This window comes from Linepithema humile, chromosome 5 (assembly GCF_040581485.1).
Source record: "Linepithema humile isolate Giens D197 chromosome 5, Lhum_UNIL_v1.0, whole genome shotgun sequence".
Taxonomy (NCBI): Eukaryota; Metazoa; Arthropoda; class Insecta; order Hymenoptera; family Formicidae; genus Linepithema; species Linepithema humile.
In genome coordinates this window covers 23,217,173-23,236,369 of record NC_090132.1, presented here as the reverse complement: position 1 = coordinate 23,236,369, position 19,197 = coordinate 23,217,173, and the positions used below count along the sequence as shown (strand labels likewise).

Sequence of the window (19,197 nt, the reverse complement as noted above, 5' to 3'; positions counted from 1 at the left end):
GTGTGGAATAAATTTCGCAATTTCAAAAAGCGGTGTAAAGGAATACGGAGTTGATAACAAGGAAAAAGATAAAAAAATATCGCAGCCCATTAAATAACAGTTCAAAGCTGCAAGCTTTGTTAATTATTGTAGCGGTATTACAAAAGGCTCGCGGAAATACGTGCGTGTACAGAGCCGTGTGATTCTGGTCTGCATGATCTTGAATAACTTAAGAAAGTCTTCTCTTGAAATTTATTTTCTGAGACGACTTTACACAGCAGTTATTTCACGTACTCATGTCTGCTTACAACTATGTGTATTATCTTTAAAGGTTGAATTGTTATCTTTAAAACTCGACATTTTTAAATGAGTTTACCTAAAACAAGACGACTTTGATGTAATCTAACATCTAATATCGAAGCACACGTGATGCCGATTCTCGATAATAACGTAAACATTTGTTCTACGTATTACATTGATATCAATTTATCTCACTGCATATACGCGTAATATCATAACATCCACATGTTCTTAATCACTGTAATGAGAAATTTAGTAAACTTTTCGTGATTTGTTGGAGTTCACCTGAAAGTATACAATTTTCAACGTAAAATTAGAACATAAAAGTATTTTCCGGTTCATTCGATTCATATGCACGAGTGGTTCAATATCGTATAAGTAGCGCGGTAAAAGATTGATTCTCAAAACAAATTAGACGTAGGAGAAAGTGATGGCATTATTGATGATATCATTCGCGTATTGAAAGGGAAATACAGGTCAAGAGAACGAGTTGAGGTGCGATTCTATCCGATCTTGAAGATATCAACACGCGCGCACAATGTGATCTGTTTACGATATATATGCGAAAAAAATAAATTTTAATCTGCACGTGCGCGATTGTGATGATTTTGATTACATAGTCACGTGATGGAATTGAGTGGTGGAAAACAGATCGGGACAGCGTATGTTTTCCCGTCGAGCGATGTGAAACATGTTGTTTTGGCGCGATACGCTGTGTAAACTCGTCGAGTATACAGCGAAAATATGTGTCCATTGTGTAAATCTAAATCGGTGAAGAATCACGGCGCCGATAGATGGAAACTCGCGCCCATCCCGGCTGTCGGAAACTTTCCTCGCGTTGCTTAATCGAAAGGACGATATACGATTGCTTTATGCAGTATCTTATCGGCGGCCGCTTAGCGCGATAAATCGTTCACAGATGAAAAAACATATAAGCATATAAGCATGTAGTCGAACTCTAACTGTCGGATAAGCAGCAGGTAGCTAAGCCGTGTTCGTATCGCGCGAGGAGGACAACCGAAGGAGGAATCGCACAACAGCCGTTACAAACTGCACGCGCAAAGTTTTATTATACCCAAAATCACCCTTCGCGCTCACGTTTTTTACACAACGAATGATGGCATGGCGGCACAGGCGCATGGTTGGATACCGGATATTCCTCGTTATTACTATACCAGCTATGTATATTTTTTGCGTCAGTTTGACGGGACTGTTTTCTGACAGTTCAACGAATATCGGCCGCACGGCGAACTGGCGTAAGTACACAAGATTGTCTTGCTCGCACGAAACATTCTCGGCTTTTCTTTCGGCATTCTTCCGCAGAAGCGCTGGTGAAGGAGTTATACAGAAATCGCCGATTGTCGGAATAAAATTTTTATTTTTAACCATTTTTTGTTTTTTTTTTTTAATTTCTTTATTTCGCAATATTTTTTTATTCATATTTTAGAGGGACGCAAATTGCTGCAGGCGAGCGAGCTCGAAGCGCAAGGGAACGAGAGTTACAACTGCACGCCGCCAGCGATCAACGAATTCCCGCCCGACGGACTTACGCGGCAGCAAAGACAGGCAGGATTTATAATAATCCACTTCGTCATTGCCATTTATCTGTTTTTATTACTTGCCATTGTCTGCGACGACTTTTTCGTACCCTCTATTAAGAAAATTTGCGACAGTGAGTATCGCCGATGAAAGGATCGCGCGTTCAGAATTCTCTCACGTAATATGCCGCGGTGCCACTCTTCGTTTCGCTGCGATCAGCGAGTACAATCGTGCAGTTTGGCGTATTATATCGTTTCGATATATTTTTTTTATTTGTTTCGCCTACTCTATTTTATCACGACTGAGTAAAAAAGAACGAAAATATGTCGGCAGAACTTAACGTCACCGAGGATGTGGCCGGCGCGACCGTGATGGCAGCCGCGAGTTCCAGTCCGGAATTGTTCATCAACGCCATTGGTACCTTCGTAACGGAAGGTGATTTGGGAGTCGGTACCATCGTCGGTTCCGCGGTATTCAACATATTGGCTGTGCCGGCGTGCTGTGCGCTCTTCGCGAACGAGGTGCAGTGCGCAAAGTATTGCAGTTTTCGATTTTATTTCGCAATTTCCTTATCGCAATAATGGTATTCGCAGGTATTAAATTTAGAATGGTGGCCGGTGTCGCGAGATGCGCTAGCGTATGCCTTCACGGTTCTTCTTCTGATCCTGACTCTGCGGGACGGACGTATCGAGTGGTACGAGGCGCTCATCCTCGTCACTTGTTACATTTTGTACATATCAGGTGATACCAACGAATCGAAATGATTATTTTAGGAAAGACTCGAGTATGCAGTGAAAAGTTATTTTCTCACACAAGCAACGTTGTACTAAATTTGGGAATATGTAGTTCAAGAATATTTAGCATTGATTATAATTTTTTTTTCATTTTATAGCGAGCAACTAAACTAATGCTAGAACTTGACAATTAAAAGTTATTTATGTTTTCAGCAATGTGCTTCAATCGCCGTATCAACAATTTCTTAAAACGAATAACGACTAAAAGACAAAAATACCAAAATTTGCGTGAAGACAGCCCCCTCCTTCCGAATAGTAAGCCCTCTATGATATAATTTATCATTATCACCTCTGCAAAAATAAGTGAATTAAAAGTGATTGATATAATTTTATTCTGTGAAATTATGAATTTTTAATCTTTGAAAATCAGGGACTTTTTCTCCAATATTTTTAAATATTTTTTTACTTCTACTCTAAACTTCTTTCTATTTTTCCAATAATATTTAGTTACAATGTTACAATTAATTCCACACAAAAATTTAAATAAAAAAATTAGGAGCGAAATAATATTTATGTGATTAGATATTAGATTAGTTAGTGCTATTTTAGAAATAGAAACGTGAAAAACAGAATGATGAAGAAATCTCGATTATTTTTGAAGTCAATATCTGACTTCGTAGATTAGAACTTGAATCTCACAGAGTAAAATTCCAGTCAATTCTTTTTAATCCACGTATCTCTTTGCAGGGATAACTTTCGATAACTACTCGTAAGAAATGTAATCTCATGCTTGGCTATCTTTCATTCTGAAATCTGACAGACTTCAGCAAAGATACGGAGATATGTGGGATTAGCACATATTCGAGTGAGCAGGACGAATCACGTATGTAAAAAAATATAACATGGAGCAATATTATGAGTATGATTATTTCACTTGCAGCGTCTTTATAAGACCTTGTTGCAGTGCACGCTTAATGCAATATAGAGATTTACGGTTTATAAATAAAGAAAAACTCATATAAAATATACTTTACATACCTTTTCAGTCGAAATCGTGAATATGACGTCCTGGCCGAACTCGATGTGCGAAAAGATGTGGTGGGTCTTCACTTGGCCCATTAGCTTGGTATTGCTCATTACTATTCCCGATTGTAGAAGGAAAAAATTACGATCTTGGTATCCCCTTACGTTCCTCATGTGTGTAATATGGATCGCGACTTCTTCTTATATTATCGGATGGGTCATCACGATTATCGGTATGATATTCGACATCCGATTGAATATTTATGTTGACGAATATTGGTTTTTTTTGCAATGATAAAAACTACGCAATAACTTCATAAAGTTTTACAACTTAAATAGTATACAGGCGTTAGAAAAAAGATGTTCTAACATTTTAAAATGTCTCTTGTATGTTTATTGGAATTTTATATTGTGAAATGATTTTCTATAGCGTTACCTTTATTTTTTTAGGCGACACTTTCAATATTCCTGATTCTATTATGGGCTTGACGTTTCTCGCGGCTGGAATGAGTGTACCTGAAGCAGTGTCGAGCGTTATCGTTGCAAATCAAGGTAAATATCCTGTTGCAACCTTGTTACATATTTGTCATGTGAGATTATGGCTCAGAAATAAATCAGACAAAATCTAATTTTCGTCTCGTTCTACGATTTAAAAGCTGAATGTGCGATATAAAAATTAAAATATTTGTCCAGGTCACGGCGCTATGGGGATAAGTAATTCAATAGGATCTAATGTATTTGATGTATTGCTGTGTCTCGGATTGCCATGGTTCATAAAAGCCACATTATTACCGAAAATACCTGGAGAACATTATGTTCAGATCAATTCTCAGGGATTAGTGTACAGCTCGATATCTCTCTTCTCCACATTAATCATCTTGTACGGAGCTTTACTTATTAATAAATTCAAATTAAGTCGAACAGTTGGAATTGTCTGTCTTGCCATGTACATCGTATTTTTGATATTTGCATCTGTTGTAGAGCTCAATACATTCTTTGTTGTTAATTTACCAGTATGCATCGACTAGTAACACTATCGATTTTGTTAAGATATTTATATCTGTTGTTGATACCTGTGTAAATTTATATGTTACAGTGAGCAATTTTGCATTTGAAATGTTTTTATACGATTTTTGGTTTGTGGTAAACCAAAAGTATCTGATGCATATATATATATATATATATATAATTATATATTTGATATATTTAAAAATATATTATTTAAGACTTAATTATTATATTAAAGAGAGCTTAGAGATAACAAATAAGCTTAGTATTTACACTTACTCATAGTTATATTGTGTAATATAATTGCAATTACCTTTTATAATATACACATTAACATAACTAAATATATGTGTCCTTATATATCTTTATAAAAAAATTTCCAGTACATTTTCCTTAAAGCAATTAAAATATAGAAACTTATGTAACTTATTATACTTCGATTTATTTTAATCCATGATTCATGAATTTAGCTTATCTTCAAGATAACTGACCACAATCCGCTATCATGACTTTCTGATATGTCTTACCAGTAGATGAACCACAATTTTCAATTTTCCTTACAATATCCATTCCTTCGATAACATTGCCAAACACAACATGTTTATTGTCCAGCCAAGGTGTTTTTATAGTAGTAATAAAAAATTGTGAGCTATTTGAGTTTGGGCCAGAGTTAGCCATTGACAGTATACCACCACCAGTATGCTTGAGTTCAAAGTTCTCATCTTCAAATTTATCTCCATAGATAGACTTTCCACCTGTACCATTGTGATGTGTGATATCACCTCCTTGACACATAAAATTGGGAATTACACGGTGAAAATAACTCCCTTTATAACCAAAGCCTCTTTCTCCTGTACACAGCGCACGAAAATTTTCTGATGTCTTTGGCACAACATCAGGACGTAGTTGTATTATAAGTCTTCCTAATGTCTTATCATCTGTAGATACGTCGAAGTATACTCGTGGCAAGTTCATTGTGGTTGTAATTGTTCACCAATATGCTGGGGAGCTAAACATATAATTAAGATTATTCCAACAACTCTTGTAGCTAGGAAATAGACTTCTCTAATAAGAATGAACTATGTTAGCATTATTTCTACTATACTTTACAATTCTTACGGATTAATAATTGTTATTTACTTACATATCATATACTTACAATAGATTTATATTAACAATAAGTTATAAAAATTGGTTTTTATTACATTCGTACTGATTCGAATTGTGATAATTGAAAATGCTAATAAAATCTTAATACTTCTTTAGAATTTCTGTTTTTCTTCTGTATGGCTGTTCAATACCTTTTTCTTTTAAATATTTATATATCTTTGTAATCCTTATTTATGTGTTTTTAGAGATTCAATGTTGTGTTTCGAGCCGGGTACATCACATTAGTTGCTAGACGCTAGTAATGTACACTAGAGTGCGCACATCAGTTTCATTAATTCGGAATAACCAATAATTGTAGCGCCATCTGAAAACATGCATTTGGTTAGGTTGAACTAAATATCAATATCGCAACCCGCTTGATTCAAATACATAAATCTATTCACTTTAATTTTATATTTTACATATTATTTATTTCTTTTTTAAATGTTTCAAATTTAAATATACAATAAGTCAAAAATAATGCGGATATAATATATACATTAGCGCATATTTTATTCATAAAAATATTAAGTTTTCCATATTTCCATTGTCAAATCCATTTTTTAGATTTTTCTTCAGTTACTTAATCGATATACTTAGAAATTGCAGTTATGTACAATCACGCAAAGTTACGTAAACTTGGACTGCAGAGATTTCTGAAGATAATCTAACGATTACGTAAATTGAAAGATATCTTTTAAATACATTCATTTATAACACACAATATAAAATTAATTAATTGCATTAATATATAAATTTTTATTATATTGTAATGATTGATAAAGGAATAAATTTGGCAAGCAAGCAATAATTATGATTTGTAATAAAATTGCAGAGTCAAATGAGTCGCTATTTTGCTAATAAGCAAATCAAATTTCAAGATATCTCAATATGTGCTTTTGCGACATATTTAGCGATGATTCAAATCAATATGATTGTGTTTATATCGTTTCTATCTGCAAATGTTATTCATAGATTTCATAAATACATGTAGACAGAAATTTGGAATTATTTTCAACGCTGAAAAAGGTGCTAAACGGAAGAATATGCACTAATGAATGTAATATAAAATAATATTTAAATATAAACGAGCAAATAAAATCATAATTATTATTTTAATCATAAATTTTAATAATAAAATAATAATTATTTTAATCATAATTAAAAAATGATAATAATTAAAATAATAAAATTATTATTATTTTAATAGAATGGAAATAATGGTTTTACGTGGCCGTAGATGACTTATCGCGTCAGTACGTATACACATGCAGACGCATTATATGTTCATATACATATACATACGCTTATTTATTACACAATGAAACATGCGCACGCGTGTTTTGCAGATTGTAGAGCGCGGTAAGAGTGAGGAATCAGGTGTGCGTTGTTCTCCTGGTTCGTTCTGAGTGAAATTACAGTTCTTCAGCATTGTCGTCCCGGCATCAGACGTTACTCTGTGAACGATCCTCGGCGGTTGTCGCAGAGCTGCATCTGTGATCTAACGTATGCAGGCAGCGGAGTCGCAGCCAAACGATCGCGGAACGAATTATTGGACCGGCTTTGTAACTGACCGACCGACCAACCGTCGTTTCGATCGATTCGTTCTCTTATAAACGCTCATTGCTTGTCTACTCCAGAATGGAAGCTCTGATACCTGTGATAAACAAGCTACAAGACGTATTTAACACCGTAGGCGCTACTGTGTTACAGCTGCCACAAATCGTCGTCCTGGGCACGCAGGTTAGTCGAATATTAATTTTACAAGATCATCAAGTGTAACAACGGCAAGTCCGTTCTTTTCATTTGAATTATATTGCATCACTTATTCTGAAATTTGATAAATATTTATTTAAAATTTTTAATGAGGCAGAAAAAGAAGAAGAAATTGCAAGAAAACGCAGGGAGTGCATTTGAAAAATGTAGTTCTAACATAAATCATGTGCTTAACGTGCATTTAAATTTTTGTTTTTTGTTTCTTTGTTAGATTGCATTATTAGAAACAATGCAATGACGATATGTGATATCGAAAGTTATATGCTGCTTGTGAGTTTCAATCTTTTGCACTCCCAAGTCTTACAATTGAAAAAGAGAGTATTGTAGTTATTTATGAATTAAGATTATGGATATATTATAATTTTCTTAGATATTGATTTTGCATACCTGTAATTAATCCAAAACAAAGCTAGAACATCTTGAGCTTAAATCTTTATTCTTAGCTGCGTTTGTATCTTTCTGTAGCATTTAAGATCCAAAGTCGAAGAAAGATGATTTATAAATATTGTATAACATAGTATTATACGCGAAATACATTACATTTTTTTTCAGAGCTCTGGAAAATCATCTGTAATAGAAAGTTTAGTTGGTCGCTCTTTTCTACCACGAGGGACTGGTATTGTTACACGACGTCCATTAATATTACAACTTGTGTATACACCAAAGGATGATCGTGAGCATAGAAGCGCAGAGAATGGCACTTTGGACCTGGAAGAATGGGGAATGTTTCTACACACAAAAAATAAAATCTACAAGAATTTTGACGATATTCGTACAGAGATTGAAGCTGAAACTGACAGAATGGCTGGAGCAAACAAAGGAATCTGTCCAGAACCAATTAATCTCAAAATATATTCATCGTCTGTCGTTAATCTCACACTCATAGATCTACCTGGTATTACAAAAGTACCAGTGGGTGACCAGCCAGAGGACATTGAAAGTCAAATACGCGAGCTCGTATTGAAATATATATGTAGTCCTAATTCAATCATTTTAGCAGTCGTGACTGCCAATACTGATATGGCTACAAGTGAAAGTTTAAAGCTAAGTAAGGATGTTGATCCAGATGGTAGGCGGACGCTGGCTGTCGTTACAAAGATGGATCTCATGGATGCTGGTAAATTTAATTCTCTGAAATTTTTTTGCACAATACTTTTTACGTTTAACACTGTTAAATATATTTTTCGTTTTTTTAGGTACCGACGCCATAGATATTTTATGTGGCAGAGTTATCCCAGTCAAACTGGGTATTATAGGCGTTGTTAATCGTTCTCAGCAAGATATAATGAATAACAAAAGTATTCAGGAAGCACTGAAGGACGAGGCTACATTTTTACAACGCAAATATCCAACACTGGCTAATAGAAACGGAACTCCTTACTTAGCGAAAACTCTCAATCGCTTACTTATGCAACATATCAGAGATTGTTTACCGGAATTAAAGGTAATGATATTGACACTAGTTACACTACAGATTTTAGCTAGAATATACTAAATTAAGCATAATTTGGTAGAACGTGTGTTTTTTGAAAACAGAACAGAGTGAATACAATGGTCGCGCAATATCAAACTCTACTCAATTCTTACGGCGGAGACGTCGAAGACAAGAGCCAAACCTTGCTGCAGATCATCACGAAATTCGCAAACAGCTATTGCGCTACGATAGAGGGCACGTCCAGAAATATAGAAACCACAGAGCTGTGCGGCGGTGCTCGTATTTGTTACATATTTCACGAGACGTTTGGTAAAACACTCGATTCGATTAATCCGCTGGCAGATCTTAGTAAAGTGGACATACTGACCGCTATCCGCAATGCAACTGGTCCGAGGCCGGCTCTTTTCGTACCGGAGGTCTCCTTTGAGTTACTAGTCAAACGGCAAATACGGAAATTAGAGGACCCTTCATTACGGTGTGTAGAGCTTGTGCACGAAGAAATGCAAAGTATAATACAGCATTGTGGCACTGAGGTGCAGCAGGAAATGCTACGTTTTCCTAAACTGCACGAACGTATTGTCGATGTTGTTACACAATTGCTGCGCAGACGGCTCCCACACACCAATTCAATGGTAAAACTAAAACATCCATTGCACTCGTAACATGTTTTTTTGACACTCATACTAATTTGATTTCCTGAAAACAAGGTTGAGAACTTGGTTGCGATAGAATTGGCATACATTAACACTAAGCATCCTGATTTTCACAAAGATGCAGCGTTTGTGTCGTCTTTACTGAAGGATGCTGACGTTGATCACCTGAAGCACAACAAGCGATTAGCTTCAACATCCAGTACTATAATCCCCAATGATACAGTAAGTAATAATTTACATTTTACGTTACTTTTGTGAAAATTATTGCCGTTTGTGTCTGAATTACTTACCAAAATCGCAGGGAATAATAACTTTCAAGAAATAATTTTAAAAAATAAATAACATTACATACATTATTTAACAAATATTAATAATAGTACTAAATTAACCTCCACTAAACTAACAATTGATTTTAGGAGAAAAAGGCGAAAAGAACCGTTGTTAATTGTTCGTGCAATATTATAATTTTATAATACAATATATTGCACGAACAACTAGCAACGGCTCTTTTCCTTTAATATTAATACATTGTTTATTTATTTATCTGTTATTTGCTCACACCATATTTGTATTCGTATTTTTTTTTTTTTTTTTATGATGTGTTGATAACTAATAGTAAAATATATTTGTAACAGAGTGTAAAATCAGTCAATAATCAAGATGGGATAAACTCTGTTTCCGATCAGACTAAAGAGCAGCAAGGACAGCAAAATCACTGGCTGCTGAGCAACTTACTACTGCAAGGAAGAAGCGAGTCAGCCAGTTCTATGGACTCCATTGTGACTAATTCTCCAGTCAGAATGCGTGAGAATAATAACAACTCCCCGTTTATGAACAACCCAGCGAACGAGGTGAAAGGATCTCCACAACAAAAACCAGTAAATCTACTCCCTGCGGTGCCAATACAGACGTCCCGAAAACTTAGCGAGCGCGAACAACGGGACTGTGATATTATCGGTAAGAATAATACTGTATTAAGCATCGTACAACGTTAACAAATTCTGATTTTGATTTTTACCTGGAACACTTGTGTTGGTCGTTTGCAGAAAGACTCATAAGATCATACTTTTATATTGTACGGAAGTCCATTCAGGATAGTGTACCAAAGGCTGTTATGCATTTCCTAGTCAACTACGTAAAAGATAATTTACAAAGTGAACTTGTCACGCATTTGTACAAATCGGATCAGGTCGAGGCCTTGCTGATCGAAAGCGATCACATTGCAGTTAGGCGCAAAGAAACAGCAGACATGCTTAAGGTATGAAAAGTTATAAAGTTTCCTAACGTAATTCGTAAAAGTTTCTTTTTACGAATTGATTTCTAATGATATGTTTTAATTTTGCAGGCTTTAACTCAAGCCGGTCACATCATTAGCGAAATTAGAGAGACGCATATGTGGTAATTGAATGCCTAAGCCTTTACACTACCGGATTCTAGTTGAATATAGGTATTGCATCTGTGTTTTAATGAACTAAATTAAAGGATGTACTTTACCGATGTTTATGACGGACCACTGTACATAACTTATCTTTCTCATACAAGTAAGATATATATAACACAATTAAAGCAATGGTCCTGATAGATTTAATTAATGTGTAAGCATGAAGGAAAGCATAACGTACATAAAGCGCGCAATTATGCAACCGAGATTGGATTCTTACTTAATTCACGAGATGCAATTTGGGCTGGATTTTCTACTGACCATTCTGTAGATATACACGCTAATTATCATGTATGAAAATTCAATAACTTGTGAATAACTTTTTTTGTATTGTGCATCACGAAAGCCTCATGCTTCTCCGTTACTTATATAATTTATATAATTTTGCATTGTCTCGTGTTACACTAGTTGTCAATAAGAATGTAATTATTAATGAAAAGAGCCATGTATTCTTTTGTTCTCACTGTTTACTTTTTCTTCTGAAATAGAAAATTACAAATATATTTTTAGCGTATTGTATTGTGTTTTTCACAAAAAGTGTACAATAAAAATTTAAATTGTTTCACTACTATAAATAGCTGTTATAAATCATTACACAGAAGTGGAACCAAAAGAATTGTAACACTGGACAATACACTGCTCGGTTTTGATACCTTCGATGTTGGGTTCAACCAAGTATTTATTGACAAACTGTGCGTGCTCGAATAGCAAAGGCAACGCGTCTCTATAATTTCCCTGATACATCTTAGTGATGGCGTTCAATCTCTTCTGAATCGACCTCGCAAGTTGTTTCTCGATTTTCTTTAAATCGATCATTTTCTCGCATTTAATACATTGCAGATTTATTACCTTCTGCGCAGTGTTCGCGTTTATTACCGAGAAATCCATTGGTTTGCAACACACTGTACACTTGTAACTCAACGTTTCCGATAGCGGGAATTTCCAATTCTGTGTGCAAGCGTCGCATTCGCACAGAAATCGATACTTTTTCCACAAGAGCTCACGCCTAGTCAATCTGTTCTCGCAGAGAAATTGTGGTCCGTAACAGTCGAGTATCTCGCATCCTTTGCCGATAAAGTGCAGTGCTCTAACCACGATTGCTCCTGTAAAAATAGATATTATTATCTCCGTCAATTTGTACGATTAACTCGTTTCGCAATCAGACTCACCGTTTGGATAAGAATGCCGAACCACATTAGGATAACAGCTGTGATTCACAAGACTGACTGTGGTATAAATCGCGCCACCGATATTTCTGGGCTCCCACACGCGCGTCGTTTCATCGTGAATATTCTCGATAATCTCGTAAGCATTGCAATTAATCGCCTGCAAATGGTGCAGCATCGCCACGGCCAATGGCACAAACGTTTCCTTCGTACAAATGACGTCTAATTTGCTCAGAACAAAGACCAAGCATTTCGCAAGGAATATTGCCTCGGTCGTGCGGATGAGATTTACATTGGGTTCCATATCGACGCAATGGGTCTCCAGTTGAAATACCGTGCGGTAATCGAGAGGACTGTACGGTTTCCTCAATCCTAATTCCGTACATTCCTTACTAATATCGTCGTCTTTACGCCTCGCGTTACCGTCAGCGTGATATCGGAGAAAATCAGGATTCAAAGCGCAATTTGTTTCCGCGCTGTTTCGCGGCGATAGCGCTCGCACGATCGTTGTGCGATAGGCTAGCAGGAGATAAGACGTTTGTTGGGACTCGTTGCTCGAGGAACTTTCGAAAAAGTAATCAAACACCGAACACTCGTACTGATGATACGTCTCCCACGCTTCCTTGCGACACGCTTCCGTACAAAAGGATACCTGGAGAATATAAAATCAAATTCACATTACAGGAATTGTCTGCGACGCGGTAATTCAGGGCCTTTCTCAAGAGGGCGTGAGAAAAAGAATGATAAAATAAATTTAATACGAAAGCTAACAGGCAGAGATAAATTATATACAGGGCTATATACATGGCCTGTGCATGCGCAAGTGTAATCATGCACTTTACTAACTGTTTGGCAATTACGGCATGGGATTCTAACGCTGTCTTCTAATTTAAGTGTGGCATGGCAATGCAAACAATTCCTGCCGAGTGCCGGTCCGTCCGTGCTAAAGGAAAACGGCCGGTCGACAATGAGTACAGCCCCCGGTCTGATGTCTCTTGTAGCAACGAGATGCCGGCCCCTGGCCTCGTCGAATCGTAGCTCAACGCTATCCGGACAGCTCGCGAGACAGCTGTGCGGCTTGCCGTCGACGCTGGGCGTCGCAGCGGCGCGCTTTCCGGATGATGCGCCAGCAGAAGAGGAGGACGTCCTTCCGCGGCTGCCGCGGCCTTTCTTGGAAGACACGGCCTCTAATTTCCGGGAGCACTCCCGTTCTAGCTGAAGGCACTCCTTTCTACGCTGGACGAAGTACTTAACGTTCTCCGCAGAGTCGTCGTAGAAACTCGCAGGAAGCGCCAGCATGCATTCGCAGTCTCTCAGGCAGCTCGCGAAAGCTCGCAGACTATAGGAGAACTTAGCGCGCTCGCAGAGCGCATCTAGGAACACTCTATCATTCGCACTGGCCGCAAACAGTGTTTTCGTGAGAATATTACACGTTCTAATCCCCTCTGTGTGTTTGTCCCCGGGCTCCGCCGTCGTTTTAAGCGATTTCTCGTACAACTGCGCGGCCTGCGCATCATCCTTACCCTTGTACGAGTCGCCCGGTTTCAAGCCCGCTACACGGGGCAGTTCCATAAGCATCTCGACCATCCCTCGTCTATCGCCCGACGTGCAGAGATTCGCGAATCGCGTCGCAAACGGCTCTTGCGAGACGACATCGTGTACGGCACGACGAAATTCGTCGAGCGAGACGTTTCTGCAACACAAAAAATATATGGTCAGTGGGGAAATCTTAGACGAGTTTGCGATTCGAGTTGTGAACAGCTGAATGAATGAACGAGACGACAAAATTTGTCAGCGAGTTTCTACAATATGATAAACATGTAAATGGAATTTTTATTTAATTTTGGAAGACAATGTGTATTGAGAAACGAGAAAGATAATAGTGCCTATTTCTATATTCGATTTGAAGAAGTGATTATCTTCACAGATGTGCTGGTTATATTTATATTGAATATACGTATATGGAATTATTAAAATGAAATATATAATAGAAGGATCATTCAGAAAATTCTTTGTACAAAAACTGATATCACATTATAATACATTATTTGCGTAAAAATACTTTTACTGAAAATATGTAATTCCCATCGTTATTCCTCAATTGTTATTTTAATTGAGGAACAAAAGCTGCGCTCAACATAGCTCTGAAAACAGAATGAAAAGAATATTTCTTAATTTTTGTATTGAATATCTTAATTTCATTTGTTACAAATCTATTTGATATCATATGTATTAATACAACATAGTTATATGACATATTATCACGTGACATACAGATTGTGCGTCTGAAAATCTACAAATTGTCGGTTTGGAACACTCGAAGTTTTGTGCACTAAAACACGCACATTTAGACTACGTATGCGACCGGTGGTGACCTTAATTTTCCACAGACGAATCTGTCGTATTCTCTATTATTCTAAATTTATCGCTGCAAATTTAATCGTAGACCGAAATAGTGCGAGCGATGGCTGGTCCAATCGGAGAAACGGACGCACACGGCGACATTCTGTTCTTTGGAATTTAGGGAAAATTGTCTCGCGTTGAACAAATATTTGTGAGAGGATGAACCTGAATGAATGAAGCAATGGCTCTTATTAGTATCCGGTATTGAAAAGCTGGCTTACCTCTTTTTCGTCAAAGACATTCTGTAATTGTTATCGGGATTGATCGATTGTGTATTTTAATATAACATCTACGGAACTCGCTCTCTTGTCGCAGAATGGAGACGCGAATGTGACGGAATCTAAAATTAGGTTCAGCGACTATTTGTCCCCTCTTTCGAAATGTGCAACAATTGCCTGCAGGAAGTCAAGTAAAATGTTTAATTTGTATTTTCGCGCACCGATAGAATATACATATATATATATGTGCTTGATATAAAATAAAAAACTTGTTAAAATATATTGTTAATACTTCTCATAATAATATGATAAATGCAATAAATGCAATAAAAATGCAATTAATAGTGCATGCAATGATCGCAAGATTTTTTTCATATAATTTTACAAAGCAAAAATAGCTTCTTATTTATACGGCAAGACAAATTTATGATCGTTACTTTAGCAGAATATGTTATGTATTTCACGGTATGTTTGTTAAGTAAAAATGTGAATAGATTTTCAGATGATTGTAGCAGCAGAAAATTCCAAACATGGTGTTTAAATTCCGCGCATTTATTGGGCGCGATCACAAAGCCATCTTTGTTGTAAACAATACACTTCTTAGTATAATTTTTTCTAACATCACCAGTGGTCACTAGTATCGCCATCAGTCGTCACATGATATCGACGGGTGTGTGATTCTTTCTCATTCTCTCGATGCAGAGATTAAAAATTTGTTAAAGAAAACCGCCGGGCTTAACTTTTCCGGAGTATCCATCATATTTCGAAGACTCCGAGATCCTCTATTTATTCGTGTTGCGTGAACAGTGAAATTTACCGCAACAATGAGATACATTTTGGGCACCACATTTGCAATCACTACTTCGATCACAACTCTTATTTTTGGTATGATTTTATTATATACTGTAGTAAATTATTTAAATGACACACAAAAGAAATATTGTACATAACCGTATGTTAAATACTTTATAAGAATTATACAAAGTTATAGTGTTAAACAATGTCAGTTTAATGTCATTCATTTTGTTACACTATTTAGCTTATTTTTCATGTTGCAGTTTTATATTATCTACTTACTGGAAAAGGAGAACAAATTAGCATTGCATGGTACGTATAATTATATATTTAAATATTTCATATCTTACGTTACTTGTTTTATTGAATTCTCCGTATAATAAAATTCTAAACAAAATATTTTCTCATTTAGGTTTTTATCAAATACTTCTCCTTATATGTGGTCTACATTGGGCATAGGCCTATCAGTAGCATTGTCAGTAGTCGGTGCAGCATTGTGAGTTTTATAATATTTGTAACCTTTGATTAATAATTTAGAATAGAACAGGATTTATTATATTATTCCTTTTTTAGGGGTATCCATACAACTGGAGTGTCTATCGTTGGTGGAGGTGTAAAAGCACCTAGAATAAAAACAAAAAATTTGATTTCTGTGATATTCTGCGAGGCTGTAGCTATCTATGGTTTAATCACTGCCATTGTTCTATCCGGAATGCTCGATAAATTCAATGATACTATTGTTAATGAGAATGAAGACCTTAAAAATCAGAATTGGTTGGCTGGATACTTAATGTTTGGAGCTGGTCTTGCTGTTGGTATGGTTAATCTTTTCTGTGGCATAGCAGTCGGCATTGTAGGTTCTGGTGCAGCTCTTGCCGATGCGGCTAACTCTGCTCTTTTCGTGAAAATTCTTATAGTTGAGATTTTCGGTTCTGCTATAGGTCTCTTTGGTTTAATTGTTGGAATTTATATGGTAAGTTGATATATGTGGGTTAGCATACAACAGATACCGAAAATTATAGATAAATAAAAATTTAAAAAATTGGGTTGATTGAGCAAATTTAAAAAAAACAAAGGAATTGACAAGACAAATGCAGAATGTAAATGCTAATAAGAACAATCGAAGAACAATTGAAAAACATCTGAAGACTACAAATTGAAACATACATAAGTCAAGAATTTTAATATGTTCTTATTAATCCTTACATTTTGTAACTTATCAACTTCTATGTTTTCTTGTAGACAAAATTGTATCTCTAATTAATGTGTGTAATGTTTTTGCATATTTTTTTCAGACATCTAAAGTGAAAATGGGTGATAAGATGTAAAACACAAATCAGAAGAGAACAAGCTACGGAGTATTATCAGGATCACAATATTCCATTCCATATTTAGTCATCAAGATTCTAGAGGAATGGCTGTGTATTTTCAAAATTATTATGAATTTATTCGAATGAGAAATTAATATGTGTATTTGGAGTATTACTGCATATCCATAATGCTGCTTGTGTAATTATTATTATGATGATTTAATGATTCTTTGTAATATCTACTATAACGTGAATGTTATCTGTTATATTGAATGTTATTCTGTGGACACATCTTCCAATTTAGAACATAAAAATGACTAAATGACTTATAAATAGAAATTATAAGATATTCATTTTCATTAATATTAGGAAGCAGCATAATTTTTGTTTCGCACTTTGAGTGCATTATAGTGCTCACTTTTGCATAAGATAATGTACATAATTTCTTGTGAGCATTATTAAAAATAGAGTAATAGAAATATATATGATTTAATATATTAAAACGTATATTATTAATTAAATGGTTGGTTGATTACAAAAATAGTTGAACATATTTACAAAATATTGAAAATGTTTAATGTGCAAATTTATGCAACTCTGACCATTAGAAGTGACGGTATTGCTATTACTATGTGTTTAAGATTGCAAAGAAATAATCTGACATGTATCTAATATAAATAATATGATTATAAATAATTGTAAACATTCTTGTAAATGCACAATAATAATATACTTGTATAATATTAGTCACAATCACTAACGGATCCCGATGTCGATAATAGGGGGGGTTTTTACCTGCTTTAATGCATTTTTTACCAAGATTCTTGAAATGGATCCAGCAAAATTGATTTTTTTTAACTTGGAAGGGGGGGGGTTTAACCCCCAGGATCCGCTAGTGGTCACAATTAATGATTTCTGCTATAAATGAAAATTAATAGAAACTTTCGAAAAATAGTGAGATCTATACAATGTAAATGGTATGAATGTAAATATAACCTCATTTTGTTTATGATGACAATGTAAGCTTTTTAAAGTTTCATTGGAGAAATTCTTATAAAACAGATTCATGCTTATATTATGGCACTTTCATCCTGTTCATTGTTATTAATTTCGGTTATTTAATATGTTAAATAAAAAATACACGGATATTTCACAGGATATCATATAAAACGTGATAAAAGTCAGAAGAAAGATTTTACAGATTTTTATTAATCGTATAATCTTTTAATCGGATAGAAATCATTAAAATTTAAAGTATACATAATGTCCTCACTATATATTCCACTATTTTTAATTGTCGAAAAATTACTTATATTTCTACAATTGCACACTATACCACAGTATCTCTACACCCACTCCTTCATCCTTCTCCGACACTGTCAGCGGTTTTCAATGCAGCTTTTCAGTATAACCAACAGTGTTATGAAACTCGTGTTTACTCGTCTGACACATAACTTCGCATAAAATGTTATGCGCCGTTTCTCAAATGTCACTTACGAAATTTAATCGTGTGAGGAACGGGCGATTGTTCTGTGATTTCTTATAATTGCCAGGATAAAAAGGTGAGTCGTGTAATGCGCGTGTAAACATAACCATAAGTATGGTGTTTGACAAGACAGTGGCGAGTAGTGTCATTGTCAGAAAATAGCGATAGTGTATCGATTACAAATGTTGCCGAACAATATGTATCTTTGCGACATGTCAGTCATATTCGGCATTACTTTTTATTTACTTTTTTAAGTATTATGCATATATCTATATTATAATAAAAATATAACCTCGAAACAATTACAGTGACTAATAAGTCATATCATTGTAATGCAAACACGTGATAATTTTACTCTAGTGCCTTAAACGAAAATATTCATTTATATAAATGCTCTATTTTGTATTGTACATTTTTTAATAATTTACGCAAGCTATAATTTAGATTAATCCATGTATCTTATATCAGTATTAAATCTCAACAAATTATCTTTCTAATAAATAGTTATATATTTATCAACTTTAAAAATTATTGTTTTAGATATTTGTAAAAAATGGCAGACGTCAGATTACTGATTCAAGAAGAAGGTCGATCAGCCAGAAACTTGATTGCTTTTAATGTACCTGTTGGTACAAATAATACAGAAAAAATTACGAGAAAACCGCCCAGTGTACCAAGGCAAACTCAGTCAGGTTTAACAAAACGATCCATGAAACCAACTACAAGAGTAAGATCTGCTTCTACAGGCCGTGACAAAAAATCTGGTAAGAATTATGAAAAAA

General features: G+C 35.3%; 6 protein-coding genes across 8 annotated transcripts in view; 4 read left to right on the top strand and 2 right to left on the bottom strand.

Moving 5' to 3' along the window:
• Window positions 1–978: 978 nt before the first annotated feature.
• LOC105670268 (sodium/potassium/calcium exchanger 4-like) lies at window positions 979–5,152 on the top strand. The gene is made up of 9 exons (XM_012363678.2): window positions 979–1,535; window positions 1,727–1,951; window positions 2,152–2,339; window positions 2,412–2,559; window positions 2,766–2,867; window positions 3,373–3,435; window positions 3,599–3,808; window positions 4,026–4,127; window positions 4,269–5,152. The coding sequence occupies exons 1-9, from the start codon at window positions 1,394–1,396 to the stop codon at window positions 4,601–4,603; spliced, it is 1,515 nt and encodes a 504-aa protein (XP_012219101.1). The 5' UTR covers window positions 979–1,393; the 3' UTR covers window positions 4,604–5,152.
• On the bottom strand, window positions 5,009–7,179 carry LOC105670275 (peptidyl-prolyl cis-trans isomerase). Its single transcript, XM_067354950.1, has 2 exons — window positions 7,038–7,179; window positions 5,009–6,057 (listed from the first exon to the last, which is right to left on the bottom strand). Exon 2 carries the CDS (start codon window positions 5,556–5,558, stop codon window positions 5,061–5,063), a length of 498 nt encoding a protein of 165 aa, XP_067211051.1. The 5' UTR covers window positions 5,559–6,057; window positions 7,038–7,179; the 3' UTR covers window positions 5,009–5,060.
• Window positions 7,180–7,338: 159 nt separating this feature from the next.
• On the top strand, window positions 7,339–15,104 carry Drp1 (dynamin related protein 1). Of its 2 annotated transcripts, none has more exons than XM_012363667.2 (8): window positions 7,339–7,475; window positions 8,061–8,625; window positions 8,705–8,952; window positions 9,045–9,575; window positions 9,651–9,818; window positions 10,283–10,553; window positions 10,643–10,854; window positions 10,942–15,104. In XM_012363667.2, exons 1-8 carry the CDS (start codon window positions 7,374–7,376, stop codon window positions 10,996–10,998), a joined length of 2,154 nt encoding a protein of 717 aa, XP_012219090.1. In that variant the 5' UTR covers window positions 7,339–7,373; the 3' UTR covers window positions 10,999–15,104. The 2 variants fall into 2 exon arrangements, with proteins under 2 accessions (XP_012219090.1, XP_012219089.1); XM_012363666.2 differs by having other exon boundaries at window positions 10,232–10,553.
• On the bottom strand, window positions 10,548–14,946 carry LOC105670265 (SET and MYND domain-containing protein DDB_G0273589-like). The gene is made up of 4 exons (XM_012363669.2): window positions 14,828–14,946; window positions 13,050–13,896; window positions 12,207–12,855; window positions 10,548–12,140 (listed from the first exon to the last, which is right to left on the bottom strand). Exons 1-4 carry the CDS (start codon window positions 14,845–14,847, stop codon window positions 11,629–11,631), a joined length of 2,028 nt encoding a protein of 675 aa, XP_012219092.2. The 5' UTR covers window positions 14,848–14,946; the 3' UTR covers window positions 10,548–11,628.
• Window positions 15,105–15,474: 370 nt separating the features above from the next.
• LOC105670273 (Vacuolar H[+] ATPase PPA1 subunit 1) lies at window positions 15,475–17,672 on the top strand. Its single transcript, XM_012363688.2, has 5 exons — window positions 15,475–15,709; window positions 15,883–15,931; window positions 16,032–16,115; window positions 16,193–16,592; window positions 16,915–17,672. Exons 1-5 carry the CDS (start codon window positions 15,649–15,651, stop codon window positions 16,945–16,947), a joined length of 627 nt encoding a protein of 208 aa, XP_012219111.1. The 5' UTR covers window positions 15,475–15,648; the 3' UTR covers window positions 16,948–17,672.
• A 620-nt stretch (window positions 17,673–18,292) lies between these two features.
• The window catches only part of ssp3 (short spindle 3), a 34,494-nt gene continuing 33,589 nt past the window's right edge, over window positions 18,293–19,197 (top strand). Inside the window, exons 1-2 of one of the 2 annotated variants that reach the window (XM_012363661.2) lie at window positions 18,293–18,491; window positions 18,956–19,179. In XM_012363661.2, coding sequence (XP_012219084.1) covers window positions 18,969–19,179 — 211 coding nt within the window. In that variant the 5' untranslated portion in view covers window positions 18,293–18,491; window positions 18,956–18,968. Of the gene's footprint in view, window positions 18,630–18,955; window positions 19,180–19,197 lie in introns of both variants that reach the window. The other variant, XM_012363662.2, reaches the window with a different exon arrangement.

Excerpts from the sequence above, each read along its gene's own strand:
- LOC105670265 (XM_012363669.2), bottom strand. The coding sequence starts at position 14,847 with ATGTCTTTGACGAAAAAGAG. Across the intron at positions 12,856-13,049 it reads CATGCCGTAATTGCCAAACA|GTATCCTTTTGTACGGAAGC; the intron begins GTTAGTAAAGTG and ends TATATTCTCCAG. Across the intron at positions 12,141-12,206 it reads TCGGCATTCTTATCCAAACG|GAGCAATCGTGGTTAGAGCA; the intron begins GTGAGTCTGATT and ends CTATTTTTACAG.
- LOC105670275 (XM_067354950.1), bottom strand. The coding sequence starts at position 5,558 with ATGAACTTGCCACGAGTATACTTCGACGTATCTACAGATGATAAGACA.
- Drp1 (XM_012363666.2), top strand. The coding sequence starts at position 7,374 with ATGGAAGCTCTGATACCTGTGATAAACAAGCTACAAGACGTATTTAAC. Across the intron at positions 8,626-8,704 it reads GATGGATCTCATGGATGCTG|GTACCGACGCCATAGATATT; the intron begins GTAAATTTAATT and ends TCGTTTTTTTAG. Across the intron at positions 9,819-10,231 it reads CTATAATCCCCAATGATACA|AGTGTAAAATCAGTCAATAA; the intron begins GTAAGTAATAAT and ends TATTTGTAACAG.
- LOC105670268 (XM_012363678.2), top strand. The coding sequence starts at position 1,394 with ATGATGGCATGGCGGCACAGGCGCATGGTTGGATACCGGATATTCCTC. Across the intron at positions 2,868-3,372 it reads CAGCCCCCTCCTTCCGAATA|ACTTCAGCAAAGATACGGAG; the intron begins GTAAGCCCTCTA and ends GAAATCTGACAG. Across the intron at positions 3,809-4,025 it reads ATGGGTCATCACGATTATCG|GCGACACTTTCAATATTCCT; the intron begins GTATGATATTCG and ends TTATTTTTTTAG.
- LOC105670273 (XM_012363688.2), top strand. The coding sequence starts at position 15,649 with ATGAGATACATTTTGGGCACCACATTTGCAATCACTACTTCGATCACA. Across the intron at positions 15,710-15,882 it reads GATCACAACTCTTATTTTTG|TTTTATATTATCTACTTACT; the intron begins GTATGATTTTAT and ends TTCATGTTGCAG. Across the intron at positions 16,116-16,192 it reads TCAGTAGTCGGTGCAGCATT|GGGTATCCATACAACTGGAG; the intron begins GTGAGTTTTATA and ends TTCCTTTTTTAG.